The sequence below is a fragment of the Theropithecus gelada genome, chromosome 6, assembly GCF_003255815.1.
Source record: "Theropithecus gelada isolate Dixy chromosome 6, Tgel_1.0, whole genome shotgun sequence".
Lineage (NCBI taxonomy): Eukaryota > Metazoa > Chordata > Mammalia > Primates > Cercopithecidae > Theropithecus > Theropithecus gelada.
In genome coordinates, this window is record NC_037673.1 from 150,030,499 (window position 1) to 150,046,130 (window position 15,632).

General features: G+C 42.5%; 1 protein-coding gene across 10 annotated transcripts in view; it reads left to right on the forward strand.

The window, feature by feature from the left end:
• The window catches only part of GRIA1 (glutamate ionotropic receptor AMPA type subunit 1), a 322,279-nt gene that overhangs the window by 201,984 nt on the left and 104,663 nt on the right, over positions 1-15,632 (forward strand). For all 10 annotated transcript variants that reach the window (XR_003119865.1, XR_003119866.1, XM_025388301.1 and 7 more), the window contains 2 exons: positions 6,392-6,502; positions 7,213-7,419. Coding sequence is in view for 8 of the 10 variants with exons in the window: in XM_025388301.1 (XP_025244086.1) it covers positions 6,392-6,502; positions 7,213-7,419 (318 nt within the window). In the remaining 2 variants the exon portion in view is untranslated. The remainder of the gene's footprint in view (positions 1-6,391; positions 6,503-7,212; positions 7,420-15,632) is intronic.

Below are 15,632 nucleotides of genomic sequence, written 5' to 3' on the forward strand. Positions count from 1 at the left end.
CTGAATCATGTTATAGCATCAGATACAGATGTAGCATCTCAGATATAGCCTCAACCCCACCACTTCTCTCCATTTCTACTGCTGAGCCCGGAGCCCAGGCCACCTTCCACACACCACGCAGTAGCCTCTTTACCAGTCACGAGTCCTGCTATGTTCTTGTCCCTCTACAAGGCTACTTTTCCACCACAAGAGCTAGGACAATAATTTTCAAATATATATCAGGTTATATGGCTCCATTCCTTAAAACTTTTACCTCTTTCTGTTGCCAGTAAATATACAGCATGGCCCTCAGAGCACTCAATGCTTCTTCCCTGTGGCATGAGCTCTCGCTCCTCTTTCTCTAGCTCATTTCTCTGCAATTACACTGGTATCTTTGCATTCCTTGAGCACAACCTCACACTTGCCTCAAGTCACTTGCATACACTATTCCTCTACCTGGCATTTTCTATCACTATAGTTTCATGTACTGTGTGCCTCCTTGTCATTCAGGTCTCAGTCCAAGTGAAGCCACCTTGGAAAGGACATCCTTGACCAAGCATTTTTAAAGTCACTCTTGCCCAGCACACAGTCACAGTTTCCTTTTTATTTGTACTTTTCATGGTGCTTATTCCTTCTGATATATTTTTGTTGGTTGATTTATCTAGATTGAGGTTGGCAAACTTCTGCCTACTGGCCAAATTCATCCCAACACCTATTTTTGTACCGCCCATGAGCTAATGGTTACATTTACATTTTTAAATGGTTGTAATAAATCAAAAGAAGACTATTCTGTGACATGTAAAAATTATGAGAGATTAAAATTTCAGTGTCCATAAAGTTTTTCTGGAATATAACTATGCTCATTGGTTTATATATGTTCTATATCTGCCTCTGCGTGACAACAACAGAGATAAATAGTGTCAACACAGACTGTATGATCCACAAAACCAAAGATATCTACTTTCTGGCCCTTTAGGATAAAGTCTGTCAACCCCTGGTCTGGATATGTATTTTCTTCTTACTCCTGTACCTCCTAAATGTTCTAAAATGCCAGCTCTCTAAAAGCAAGGACCATATTTGTATTTTTATTATATTCACAGTGCCTAGAATATACTGACACAGAATAAGCACATATAAATAAAAGGTTGTTTATTATATGACGGGGCAGCTTATCAAATGTATCTGGGCAATCAGAGAGCACACTACGCTAGCCCATGCTTCAAAAGATCTGCCAATAAGCAAGGGGGAAAAATGCCTGCAAATTTAATAAAATAACACCTCAAACAGAATTCAGATAAAGTTACATATAAACTTATTTACTTCGAATCTTTTAAGTGTGTTAATTTAGATAATCCTAGGTGCTGTAACAGATACACTCTGAAATCTCAGCTGTTTAATGCAAAAGATGCTTTCGTTGTTGTTGTTCACTCGGTGACCACTTTTTTGGCTGAGGGTTCTGGCTAAGACTCAGGCTCATGGCCCCTCCACTGTCTACTTGGGTCTTTCTGGATTTCAACATCCAGCTAACAGATAGGAATGAAAGAAAATGGTAACTCTGCTGGACATTTTTGGGGCATCAGCCTAGAAGAGATGCACATCACTTCTGTTGTATTCCATTGGCCAGAACCCGGTTACTTGCTCAACCAGAGGTAAAACAAGCTGGGAAATGTCATTGCTGGCTAGGTAGCCACTTTCCACCAACATCTCTACACCATGGAAGGAAAATAAGAATGCTTGGGAGTCAGCTAATTATCTTGACCACAATAGACAACTTAGTCTTTAAAAATTGATTCTAAAGGATCTTATTTTTTGAGGTGAGGGGCTGTGGTTTCAGAGGCAGCCTGGAGATACCAATTTCTGAATTTGATTTGATGACTGTGCAATGTAGATCAATTGAATTTTCAGTTCTATGATCATCTCCTTTTAAGACTTTATCTACTTAAAAAATCTGATCTATCATCTAGATTCATTTTTACATTCAAAGAATCTTTAGAGGTAGATGGAAAACAAGGAGATCAAAAATTATAACTGGCCCCAGGAGAAGCCCTCTCACTGTCAGAATTGTTTAAATCCTCTCCTGACTGGTGGGCCCCAATCTTTACCAACTACTAACTGATTTACTTTTAGATAGAATCAAAGTTCCTGCATATCCTCAGTAGAGAATCAAAGTGCTGTATGATAATCCAACCATTTCCCAAAGAAAGGAAAATGTGCTCTTATCTCCAAAGTGCAATGTCTCTTCAAAAATCTTTGCCAGCTTTCTTTTCATCAAACTGTGGAACCAGATTTCTCAGTCTACTAGCTTACACGAGGTATAGGCATGAGGCTGAGCATCACTCAGCCCACTGACCCTGGCAATATTATGTTTTATCTCCCTACAAAAGAGTTAGAAATAAAATAGTTTGTTTACAACTTCTAACTATTCTACTAGCTTTTGATATGAAAGTACCTAGCATATAAGCCAAGTTATACAATACTGTTTTAGAGATCCCAATTTAACAGTAGTGCTATAATTAATAAGTAGTGCTAGCTTTGAAGGACCACTATCCTTAAAATTTAAAATATCTTTCTAAGCCATATACATCTGGCTTACACAGATTCATCTTGCTTTTTTTTCTTATCTTGTATGAAAACCTTGGGATTTTACATCAGTGTTTTATAATTTTTGAACCACTTACCCTGAACATTCTATATGTAAAGAAGGGTTATATTGTCAAGTGAATTTCAAAATGCTGTATAATGCATGCTTCTTTCGCAGATAATGTTCAATAGCAAATTGAAAACAGAAATGTCTTATAGTATAGAAACCTGTTAACCTTCAACTAGGCATTACCCTAATGAATATCATTTTTTAGCTTACTGACAATATGAACCGTGCACTATGCTAATTGTTTTACATGCTTTAACTAATGTAGTTCTCACAGCAGCCCATGAGGCAGGTACTATTGTTATATCGACTCTACAGATCAGGGACTGAGGACTACAGAGGTCAGGTAACTTGCTCAAGCTGACAAGGAAAGCCTAGCTTTTAAACCAGGTCTGGCCTGAGGCCAGACACCAATATCTTCACCACTGGGCTCCCTCTTTTTTAAAATAATACATCTTAACACTCAGTGGCTGTTAGAGGAATTAGTTGCATGTCAAAGGAAGCAACTTCCTTTCTACTGATGGTTGTGCAGTTTGAGTAGGAATATTTAAACCTGTGGACTAATTGTGAAGAAGGAAGAAGAAAGAGAGGAAGGAAAGAAGGAAGGACAGAATGGAGGAAGGGAGAAAGGATGGATGAGAGGGAAGAAAATGAACAAGAAGGAGGAGAAGGGAAAAGAAAACAAACAGACAAACAAAAACCTTAGCACCATCTATAGGGGGATAAATCATATTTGACAGATATTTTCCCAGGTTTGTATTGATTTTATTAAATAATCTTACCTTTGAGGTCCACGAGACCTGGATTCTATGTCTTGCCACTAATCTACTATATAACCTATTATTTTGTTAGATAATTTAATCTCCCTAAGCCTAAGTTTTCCCATCTGTAAAGCAGAGAAAAGCCTGCCTGCACTATTTGCATAGTGTAAAGATGTTATAAAAGTACTGTGGATATTTAAAAAACAAAACAATACCCAAAAAAGCAGAAAACCTTACATCATAATATACTACAAGAGTGCTTTTAAACATCTATTATTCAGCCAGAAGGCTCCTTGTAAAAGGCAACTCTCGAGGGGAATCCCAATAGGTGAAATAGATAAAAAGCAGAGCTGACCATTGGAGCAAGGATGAGGAAGCCAGAGCTCCCTCCTCTTCACTGCCCCTCACCACCTTCCATGAGTGGTGAAGGGCCCCACAAGTCTCTTAGGGTTCCCTAGAACACGGTCCTTGCAAAAGTGAGGGAACTGAGACTGTCTTGAGCAAATCTCTGGGCCTCTGCTTCTCCCTGTGAAAAAGGAAAAAGTTGGACAAAATAATTCTTCAGTCGCCTTCCAGTTCTGATATTCTAGAAAACATGGGTTTCTGTTTCTTCTGTCATTAGAGAGCAATGTCTCCTTCCACACTGACTAACAGCATCCCTCACGGGGAACATCATACACATGCCTGCACTGAGGGTAAACCTCCACGCGGTATCCTCAGAGACATGCTCCCCATCAGACCTCTGAACTATCTCAGCATCGATAGGGTGCACCGTGTGCATGCTGGGTCACTGCTGTCTAGATGCATTCATTCTCTCTACAAACATTTCCTGAGCTGCTTCTCTGGGAAAAAGATGTGCTGGACTAAGACAGGAACCCTGGAACAAGTATATTTATTTCAGTCTTGTCCATGAGAAGCTCATAGCACCATGGAGAGATGGGGACAGACAAACAAACAGCTAGACCCAGGGCTCTAATGGGAATGTACACAAGGCACTCAGGGTTGTTTGGTAGCTCACTGGCATGTGGGGGGCACGGCCCTGGAGTTGGTCTCCCTGGCTCAGATCCTGGCTCCACAGCTACACCGTGGCCTTGGGAAATTTATTTCACTTTCCACATCTCACTTTCTGCATACTTAAAATTGAAAAGATAATTAACTACCCACTTTGCAGGTTTTGTGAGGATGAAAGGAGTTAAAACATAAAAAGCACTTTAAAAAGTCCCTGAAATGCAAGCATTCAATAAATGATAACTAATATGATTTCAAGTCCAGAGCCCAGTTCCTTCTTAGGAAGAACAGCATAGTGGCTAAACGCAGCCTCTGCAGAGTGATTGTCAGGGTTCTAGGACAAGCTCAACCACTTTGCAGCTGCTTCACCTTGGGCAAATTAACATACTCCCACAAGCCAGGCAAAATGGCATGAAAACTGTTGAACACTTAGCCTCTGACATAGCAAGAGCATCATCAGTGCTGGCAATTATTGTTGTTAATGGCTGCAAGATTACAGGAAAAACTATTTCCAACTGAAGGAACTGGGAAGGACATCAAGGTGAAGATGACATTTCAGCTGACCATTTGGCAAGCGCCTCAGTTTTTGTGAGTCTACGCTGAGTTCTGGCTGTTGATAGACCTGTTCATCCTTCTGCGTTGCACTTCTAGTTCTCTTTCCTTTTTTCCTTTGTATCTAGAGCCAGTAAAATGATCACAAAACAAAGCACAATTGTCTAAAGCAAATAGAGTTTAGAGACAGAGATAAAGAGAGACAAGTATAGGAGGCATAGCTTTAGGGTGTGTGGGTGTGTGTGGGTGTGTGTATTAGTCATGTCATTCTGCTGTTTCCAAACCTTCAATGACCCCCTGTTGCCTAGAGGTGTAGTCTACACTGCTTAGCCTGGCCTTCAAAACCATCTGCTACCTATACCCAGATACCTACTGCCCTTTTGAGCTAACTCCATCTTCCACCCAGGACCCACAGAACTTAAACATCTGGTCAGATTCCTGTCTTCATATCTTGGCTCATATTCTCCCTAACCTGAAAGGTTTTGGTCCAGACCATTCATCTCTCATGATCGTAAGCCCTGATTCCTCCTGTTGCATTTTTCCCTGCATAAGATCCCACACTTGGCTTTTGCTTCTCTGAACTCCTTAGGCCCACTCACTTGTCACTTCTGCGGTCATGTCATGTCTTCCCATGGTAGACCAGAGGCGTTCTCAGAGTGAGGCCTATCTCTCAGACTTCTTTGCATCTCATCAACCCTGCCTCACCACAGGCAACATTAATGTTTTAGCTCAGAGCCTTACGCACAATAGCAATTCAATTAATGTTTGTTGAAAGACCTTGGAAAATGAATTAGTATAAATAACCTACTCAAATTTGAAAAATTAATATTGTCAACCATAATTTTTAGGCACTCCTCTATACTATTATAATAGTCTATACTTGGAGACAGAAGAAATTTTAAAAAATAAAGGATAAACAACCATCCTAGGAAGTTAAATCTAGATGGAAAAATACTGTTAACCTAAAAATAAAGTAAAATAATGTAATGTTTAAATTATATGATTCCAACTATAGTTCAGAATGAGCTCACTGAAGGGCAGGATTAGTAGACATGGGGGAAAGAGGGGTTTGGCCCTGTGAACAACTGCAGGGAATTAAATCCCATGGTCCTGGCTTGCATTGTACAAAGCAGTATGGCTGTGTAAACAGTTAAGCCCTTATCCCTCGGAGGGGGCAATTTCCAAACTGAACCAATTATTTTGGGGATTTTCCCTGGGGGCAAAATTGGGGGCACCTGTGCTTCTTATTGTTTCTGTTTACCAATAAATAATAAAAGCATTGTGCTTCTTATTGTTTCTGTTTACCAATATTTTAGAGCTCAGTGTGTCCAATTCTTCATGAGCTCCTTACTTTCCTGTCTCTAGTATTGACTAGATGATCCAGAGCAGGCCAGTTCAGAGGAGGCTGGCCTACCTGACATCTCCACCCTCTTCTCATTAACAGATCGGTTACTGGAATGAAGATGATAAGTTTGTCCCTGCAGCCACCGACGCCCAAGCTGGGGGCGATAATTCAAGTGTTCAGAACAGAACATACATCGTCACAACAATCCTAGTGAGTACTCAGTCCTTCATCAAGGTTACCTGGGATTCAAGCTAGGTCAGCACAGGGTTTTTCCACCAGGACTAAAAGCTAGCCTTTCTTCTTGCCAAACTGTGTAATAGATAAAAGCAGCAAGTTGAAAAGGGAATGCCCTGAAAGTGAGAGGCTCTGAGTTTTCATTTTGTATCTCATAGTTTCACTCTCTCATCCTTTGCACCATTGGGTAAGTTACTTACCTTCTCTTGAGCCAGCTTTCCCATATTTAAAAACATGAGGGTGACACTAAATTGTTCTGGTTTTCATCCATCCTCCCTCAATAGAAGCGCTTTTCAAAGAAAGTCCAATACATAAAGTAGTTATAAGTGAAGATGCTGTAATTTTTGGTGACTGGTCATGAGAAACCTGGAGTCTGTTTAGGGTCTATTTCCCCTTCAAGATGACCCCAGAGGTATTTCTGAAAAATAGAAAATCTCATGGAACATAATTTGAAAAGCTGTATGCCATATCTCAGTGATGAAACATTCTTATTTTAACAAAGTTTACTTCCTTAACCCTAGAAGCTTGTAATGGGCTAAGGAGTGAAGACATTTAGGAAGTCGATTGAGGGGCTAGAGAGCCTTCCCTAGTGTTAACCAAACGTGATATTATGCCATGACAAAGTCCTCCCTACCCATAGGTGAATCCATAACCCACATTCTCCTATCTCCCCATTTCTCTTCTAGGAAGATCCTTATGTGATGCTCAAGAAGAACGCCAATCAGTTTGAGGGCAATGACCGTTACGAGGGCTACTGTGTAGAGCTGGCAGCGGAGATTGCCAAGCACGTGGGCTACTCCTACCGTCTGGAGATCGTCAGTGATGGAAAATACGGAGCCCGAGACCCTGACACGAAGGCCTGGAATGGCATGGTGGGAGAGCTGGTCTATGGAGTAAGTTCACCGCATGGCAGGAAATTAGAGGGCGGAGGCAGAGGGTTTGACAGGAAATCATTTGGTGGTTGGGTGGCCCTGCCCACAGATGTCTATGAAACCCTGTAATTGAGTGTTGTTGCTGCTGAACAGATGAGTCACCCAAAATCCAATTTCTTAAGACACTCTTTGTTCAGGTTACCGGTCCCAGCTCCCTCAATCCCACTCAGAGTCTTGTGACTTCAGTTTATTGTTGTCCAACACAGGGGACAGCATAGCTCCAAAATCAATTTTCTTGAGGCAGACTGCTGAGTTGCCTACAAAAAGTCACTTGTGGCTCTCTCAGTATCAGTTTATTCTCTGGTATTAAATGCATCTGGATCCAACCTAACTTTCTAGTCACTTGCCTCTCTAGTTTCCTGCCCTCTCATGAAATTTCCAATTCAGTCAAATGTCCCTCACTTACTCTGTTCCCTAGAGTGCTCCCTTCCATTCTCCATCCCTAAGATCCCACTCCTTCAAAACCTGTATCAAATAGTACTTTTTTCAGGGTGTTGTTTCTTTCTTCTCATAATAGGTATGAATGTCCCTTTTAATTGTTCTCGCCTTCCCCTATAGAATTTAGTTGCTGAGCTTTTTTAATGGCTTACTCTGCCTTATATAATGGTTATCTGTGTAACAGTGGTAGATCTATTTTATCTTTATAATGCTCATCACACTTGAAATAACTCCATGCACAATTGCTACAAAGTCTTCAAAAAATTACAGCAGTTTTGAAAAGCTGCTGAATGCCCCACACTGTTTTAAGCATTTAGGGAATTATTGAGAAGCAAAAGATTTGATCTTTTGCTTAATACTTTATGAGGTAGAAAAGACCCCATCTTTTAACATTTTATGGGGTAGAAAAGACAATGTGAGAAAATAGTAAAAGGTAGTATAGAATAAGCAGTCTACATTGTGTGGCTCAGCTAAGGGCTAACTAGAGTTTGTCTAGCCCTCAGTGGGGATGTGAAACTTGAAAAATGACCATATTTAAACAGACAGAGAGACCAGGCAATGCGGCTCATGCCTGTAATCCCAGCACTTTGAGAGGCCAAGGCAGGCAGATCACCTGAGGTCAGGAGTTTGAGACTAGCTTGGCAAACATGGTGAAACCCCATCTCTACTAAAAATACAAAAATTAGCTGGGTGTGGTGGCAGGCGCCTGTAATCCCAGCTACTTGGGAGGCTGAGGTAGGAGATTCACTCGAACCCAGGAGGCAGAGGTTGCAGTGAGCCAAGACCATGCCATTGCACTCCAGCCTGGGCAACAAGAGCAAAACTCTGTCTCAAAAATAATAATAATAAACAGACGAGAGAAAAGAAGCCCAGGAATTTTTAAAATATAAACAATAGGATGGTGGTGGAAATAAGTAAGGTGTTAGAGGAGAATGAGAAAATGCATGGCTTTTGTTGAGGACTTGGGTTGAAGAGCAGTCAGGGATACATTTGAGTAAAAAATAACAAGAGGAAGAGTGTGGATGATTCAGTAGGCATTGGGAGATCACAAAGGTATTTGAGTAGAGAGACAACAAAAGGCAATGGAAGAGGCCTCCAGCTGCCTTGTGCAGGGAAGGGACCACCACGGCTTCACTCACAGAAACTAAAGCATATGGCAAGCCCCAGGTCAATGTTAAGTGCTCATAAGGATAAGCAGCCACTGAGGAGGATGATAAATCTTCTTGTTTCATATCAGGGCAAGAGGAGCCATGATGGCCATGAGAGACATACAAAGGGAATTCAAAGAAGAAAAAGATGGAATAAAGGAAATCTTCCTCAGGGAGGTGGCTTTCGAGATGACATGTGAAGGTGGTTATTGAGTTGGGGAATGGGATGTGCTTCTCCCCTTTCTTATTCCCTTTACTGCCTCTCACTTTGGGAAGCTCCATGGACAAAAGGTAGAGAACTGGATGGTACATGCTGCATCTAGAGGCTGGTTTCCATGGGAACTCCCAACAAGCTCTTAAGGTCATCCCCATGGCAACTGCTGTGCACTTTTCACCTTCTCTAGCATTTATCTTCACCTTCACCTCATGTAATGTGGTTTTCTTGGTTAAAAGTCTGCAGTGTGGGCAGAACAATGCCAGGATCACCCCCAGTAGCCAACACAGCCGGTGGTGAGTCACTGGCACAGCAGGGCTCAGGCCAGCTGGAGTTATCTGTGGGTGCCTCAGCAGCCAGCCCTGCCCCAGTAGCCTCCTCTTTATCAGGCCTGTTCCTCTGCCAAGTAAAAAATGTGTTCTGGCTGGGTGTGGTGGCTCACGCCTGTAATCCCAGCACTTTGGGAGGCCGCAAGGTCAGGTGGGAGGATCAGAAGGTCAGGAGATCGAGACCATCCTGGCTAACACAATGAAACCCCGTCTCTACTAAAAATACAAAAAATTAGCTGGACATGGTGGCAGGTGTCTGTAGTCCCAGCTACTCAGGAGGCTGAGGCAGGAGAATGGCGTGAACCTGGGAGGCAGAGCTTGCAGTGAGCCGAGATCGCGCCACTGCACTCCAGCCTGGGTGACAAAGCAAGACTCTGTCTCAAAAGAAAAAAAAAAAAAAACTGTGTTCTGAAGACTCTGTGATGGCCCCAATCAGATGTTCAGCCCTTCTTTTTAGTTTGGCTTTCCTTTTCTGTTCCCTTGGGGAAGAACTGAGTGATTTGGAGAAGCATCTCTCAACCACCAACCACCAGAGATCAGGAAAAATTCATCTGAAGGCCTCCAAATTTATTCTTTCTGTGGCTTTCTAAATAACTAAGTCAATCAGGGTCTCTCTTATCTTCCTTTTGCTCCCTCTTGTTCTCGTCAACAATGATAGTAGTCACATTTCATCATGTGGCGTGTGCCAGGTGCTATGCTGAATACTTGGCTCACATTCTTTCATTTACTCTGCATATCGGCTCCACGAGGTGGGTAAGATTACTGTTTACATTTTATAGATGAGGACACGGAGGCCCTCTATGTTAGATAATTTGGCAAAGGAAACACAGCGAGTGAAAGCAGAGTCAGAACATGCAGCTCTGGCTTTTGTACTCCACACTGGGACATACTGCCTCTGTAGAAATCACACCATCCAAATGCTAGGTGGTAAAGCCAATATTAACTGAGAGAACAGCAAATGTCTGCATTTGCAGATGCCATATGCTGTAAATGAAGTTTCTGCTCCTCACATGGTATATCTTGGTGCCTCCTTCACAGCTGTCTTTCCTGTCTGTCCTTTGTCTTGGTGAAGCAGAGAGTGAGCTTTGCAGACAGACACCTGGATTTGAGTTCCAACTCTGCCAACTTGCTGGCCACATGACTTCTCTGGGGCCACCCCTGTGAAACAAGGAGCATGAATTCTTCACCACAGGCTGTGATGGGGAATATTCATCTATGCAGTGCCTGGCTCAGAGCAGATCTCCATTTCTGATAGTTTTATTCACTTTATGCTTTTTTCTACCACATGAAAACTATATGCTGTTTTCCCAGGATAGTTTCCAGACGTCACATATTTTGTTTTGGGATCTGCTAGGTCAGTGATTCTAGAGGTGTGGTCTCTGGACCAACAGCATTAGCATCACCTGGGAACCTATTAGAAATGCAGATTTTCACATCTCACCCCAGGCCCACTGAATCTAGAAACTCTGGCGTGTGTGTCTTTAAAAGCCCTCCTGGTGACTCTACTGTACTCTCAAGTTTGAGAACCATTGTCGCAAGATGTCAGTTTAAGAAAGTAATTTTAAGTGCTCACACTTCACAGTATTCTCATGTATTTTGAATTATCTTGACCCTCACAAAACAAGACTGTGAAATTGGTAAAACAAGAATTATTATGCCTGTTTTTAAAATGAGGAAATTGGCATCCAAAAAGACAACTGTTTCATTTGAGGCAACAGAATCAGCGAGTTGTAGAGAAGAGCAGCCCGGTCTGAAATCCGCTGTGACCTCCACTACCCAGTGAAGCTCCAGTGAGAACCTCAGTTATTGGTGGTGGAAATCAACTTCTGAGGCCTCTCAGTCGATATTAACCAAGCTAAAATACTACTGCTTTGCACAAACAACCTTCCCTCCCTAGATATGAGTTTCTTATCTGTAAAATGAAGTAGTTGAACTTACCATCTCCCAGTATGTGTTTATCCTGCATACATGGGTACCTCTTGATACTTAGGAAGACGAATGACCCATGACCAAATAGTTCTGGAAATGCCACATTCTACTTAACCCTCTTGGAAATTCTCAGTGCGTTGTGGTCATGTAAACGTTCTGGGAAGTCCTGCCCCAAACATGTTTATTTTTATGTTATTTTCATGTTATTAACCATCCTTCCAGAAATAATGTTCTATTGAACACATTTTTGAACTACAAAATGAACTAAGCTTTAGGACAGTATGGAACAGGACTAGTGTGGTGGCTCACACCTGTAATCCCAGCACTTTGGGAGGCCGAGGTGGGCAGATCACTTGAGGCCAGGAGTTTGAGACCAGCCTGGCCAACATGGCGAAACCTCTACTAAAAATACAAAAAAGTTAACTGGGCATCATGGCACATTCCTGTAATCCCAACTACTCAGGAGGCTGAGGCATGGGCATTGCTTGAACCCAGGAGATAGAGGTTGCAGAGCCAAGATCACACCACTACACTCCAGCCTGGGCATCAAGGCAAGACCCTGTCCCAAAAAAAAAGGCAATATAGATCAATGATTTCCAGTCTATGAACTCTTATTAAATCACATTAGGAAGCATCCAACAAATCCTTGCAATATCATTTACCCCTTTCAGAGCTGGTCTTCATCCACCTCCCTTCTGGATAAGCTGTGGTCAATTCCTCCAAGTCATTTCCATTAGTTTTCTCCCTCATTCTTTTTCTGTTGGTTTACAAACAAAAATAAATACCTTCTCCCTTACAGTGTCTTGTGTTTGTAAAAATTATCAAGATTTATGCAGTGGGTATTGGAGGAAAAAACAGAATTACTGTGAAATTTACATCCGACTTCAAGTTGATTAATGGCAAGTTTCTTTCTACAAGTGAGAACTTAATTCATCCTGAAGCCAGGATTTCTATTCCACTTAAAGCACCTTCTCAATAATCCCAGACAATGAAAGTAACCAGAGGAAATCTCTAAGCAACAGCCAGCTGGTGAGTGGGTAGGGCCCTGATCTGCACAGCATCTGTCACCAGCTTCACATCTGGACTGTTGTACAGCATAAGAGAAAGACATTTGCCTTGAACAGACCTGCATAGCATGTCTCTCGTCTCAGAAATGAATGCCATGGCATCTGTCCTTGGAAATCCTCTTAGGTTTCCAGGATCTCTTGATCTCAGGCCAACAGCAGCAGTGGATTTCTATTGAGTAGATGCCAGTGCTTCTGCCATTGGAGAGAGGTAGGAAAGACAGGAGAGCAAGGCATGGTTGATGATTCCCTGTGCTGGGTGCCTAAGGATGAATATTTCTTTTTGTTTGTTTGTTTGTTTTAGATTTTTTGTTTTGTTTTGTTTTGTTTTGTTTACAAAAGAAAAGGTTTAATTGGACTTATAGTTCTACATGGCTGTGGAAGCCTTGCAATCATGGTGAAAGGCAAGGAAGAGCAAGTCACATCTTACGTGGATGGCAGCAGGCAAAGAGAGAGCTTGTGCAGGAAAATTCTCCCTTATAATAAACATCAGATCTCGTGAGACTTACTATCATGAGAACAGCTTGGGAAAGACCTGCCCCAACGATTCAATTACCTCCCACTGGGTCCCTCCCACATGATATGGGACACAGCAAACCATATCATTCTGCGCCTGGCCCCTCCCAAATCTCATGTCCTCACATTTCAAAACCAATCATACCTTCCCAACAGTCCCCCAAAGGCTTAACTCATTTCAACATTAATTCAAAAGTCCACAGTCCGAAGTCTCATCTAAGACAAGGCAAGTCCCCTCCACCAATGAGCCTGTAAAATCAAAAGCAAGTTAGTTGGCCAGGCACAGTGGTTCACACCTACAATCCCAGCACTTTGGGAGGCCAAGGTGACCGCATCACTTTAGGTCAGGAGTCCAAGACCAGCCTGGCCAACATGGTGAAACCTCATCTCTGCTAAAAATACAGAAATTATCCAGGCATGGTGGTGCAAGCCTGTGGTCCCAGTTACTCGGAGGCTGAGGCAGGAGAATTGCTTGAACCCGGGAGGTAGAAGTTGCAGTGAGCCATGATGATGCCACTGCACTCCAGCCTGGGCAACAGAGTGAGACTCTGTCTAAAAAAAATAATAAGTAAATAAATAAAATAAAATCTGAAAAAAAAGCAAGTTAGTTACTTTCTAGATACAATGGGGATACAGGCATTGGATAAATACAGCCATTCTAAATGGGAGACATTGGACAAAACAAAGGGGCTACAGGCCCCATGCCAGTCTGAAATCCAATGGGACAGTCAAATCTTAAAGCTCAAAAATGATCTCCTTTGACTCCACATTTCACATCCAGGTCACGCTGATGCAAGGGGTGGGTTCCCATGGTCTTGGGCAGCTATGCCCCTGTGGCTTTGCAGGGTACAGCCTCCCTCCTGGCTGCTTTCATAGGCTAGTGTTGAGTGTCTGTGGCTTTTCCAGGCTCACAGTGCAAGTTGTCAGTGGATCTACCATTCTGGGGTCTGGAGTATAGTGGCCCTCTTCTCACAGCTCCACTAAGGAAGTGCCCAAGTAGGGACACTGTGTGGGGGCTTCAACCCCACATTTCTCTTCTGCACTGCTCTAGCAGAGGTTCTCCATGAGCCCCCACCCCTGCAGTAGACTTTTGCCTGGGCATCCAGGCGTTTCCATACATCTTCTGAGATCTAGGCAGAGGTTATCAAACCACAGATCATGACTTCTGTGTGCCCACAGGCTCAATGCCTCATGGAAGCTGACAAGGCTTGGGGCTACCACCTTCTGAAGCAACAACCCAAGCTGTACCTTGCCACCTTTTAGTCATGGATGGAGTGGCTGGGACACACGGCACCAAGTCCTTAGGCTGCACACAGCACAGGGTCCCTGGGCCTGACCCACAAAACAATTTTCTCCTAGGTCTTTGGGCCTGTGATGGGAGGGGCTGCTGTGAAGACCTCTGACATGCTCTGGAGACATTTTCCCCATTGTGTTGGGGATTAACATTCGGCTCCTCATTACTTATGCAAATTTCTTCAGCCGCTTCAATTTCTCCTCAGAAAATGGGTTTTTCTTTTCTATCACATTGTCAGGCTGCAAATTTTCCAAACTTTTATGCTCAGCTTCCCTTATAAAACTTTAACAGCCTTTAACAGCTGCCTTTAACAGCACCCAAGTTACCTCTTGAATGCTTTACTGCTTAGAAATTTCTTCCACCAGAATCCTAAATCATCTCTCTGAAGTTCAAAGTTCTGCAAATCTCTAGGGAAGGGGCAAAATGCTGCCAGTCTCTTTGCTAAAACATAACAAGTGTCAACTTTGCTCCAGTTCCCAAAAGTTCTTCCTCTCCATCTGAGACCACCTCAGCCTAGACTTTATTGTCCATATTGCTCTCAGCATTTTCGGCAAAGCCATTCAACAAGTCTTTAGGAAGTTCCAAACTTTCCCACATTTTCCTGTCTTCTTCTGAGCCCTCCAAATTGTTCCAGCCTTTGGAGTTTGGATGAATATTTCTTGCAACCTTTTTATGTTTATCTGCATGCTGGATTTGAAATTTAAAAACTGTGTTATATATGTATTTATTAGACTTCTTCCTGAAGAAGAAAATGACTGCAATACTACTTTACCTTTTCATCACAGGCTATTATTCCCATGGTTCCCTCCTCCTGGAATGCTGTTCCATGCTAGAGCAACCTGTCAAAATCCTACACCTCTTTCAATGCCTACTTTATATGCCACCTCTTCCAAGATGCAGTCCCTTATCTCCGCAGCCAGAATGAATCCCTCCCTGGTCTCTGGTAGTACTCTGTATATCTTGGATAACACATACCCCTTTCACCTTGTAGACTGGAAAATTGTTTGTGTGTTTCTATGTCTCCTACTAATTTGTAATTTCCTGAGGGTGAGGACCATAGTCTACCTACAACTTTCAGTCTGGAGATGGCACATAGTAAGTGTTCAATAAATGTCTATTTAGTTAAATTTGCCTTTAGTCAGGACTATCTTGGTTGCAGGAAAAAGAAACCCAATTCAAACTGGCTTAGGCAAACTGAAGCATTGGCTCATGTTCTTGGATTCCTCTGTGTCAATACAGAGG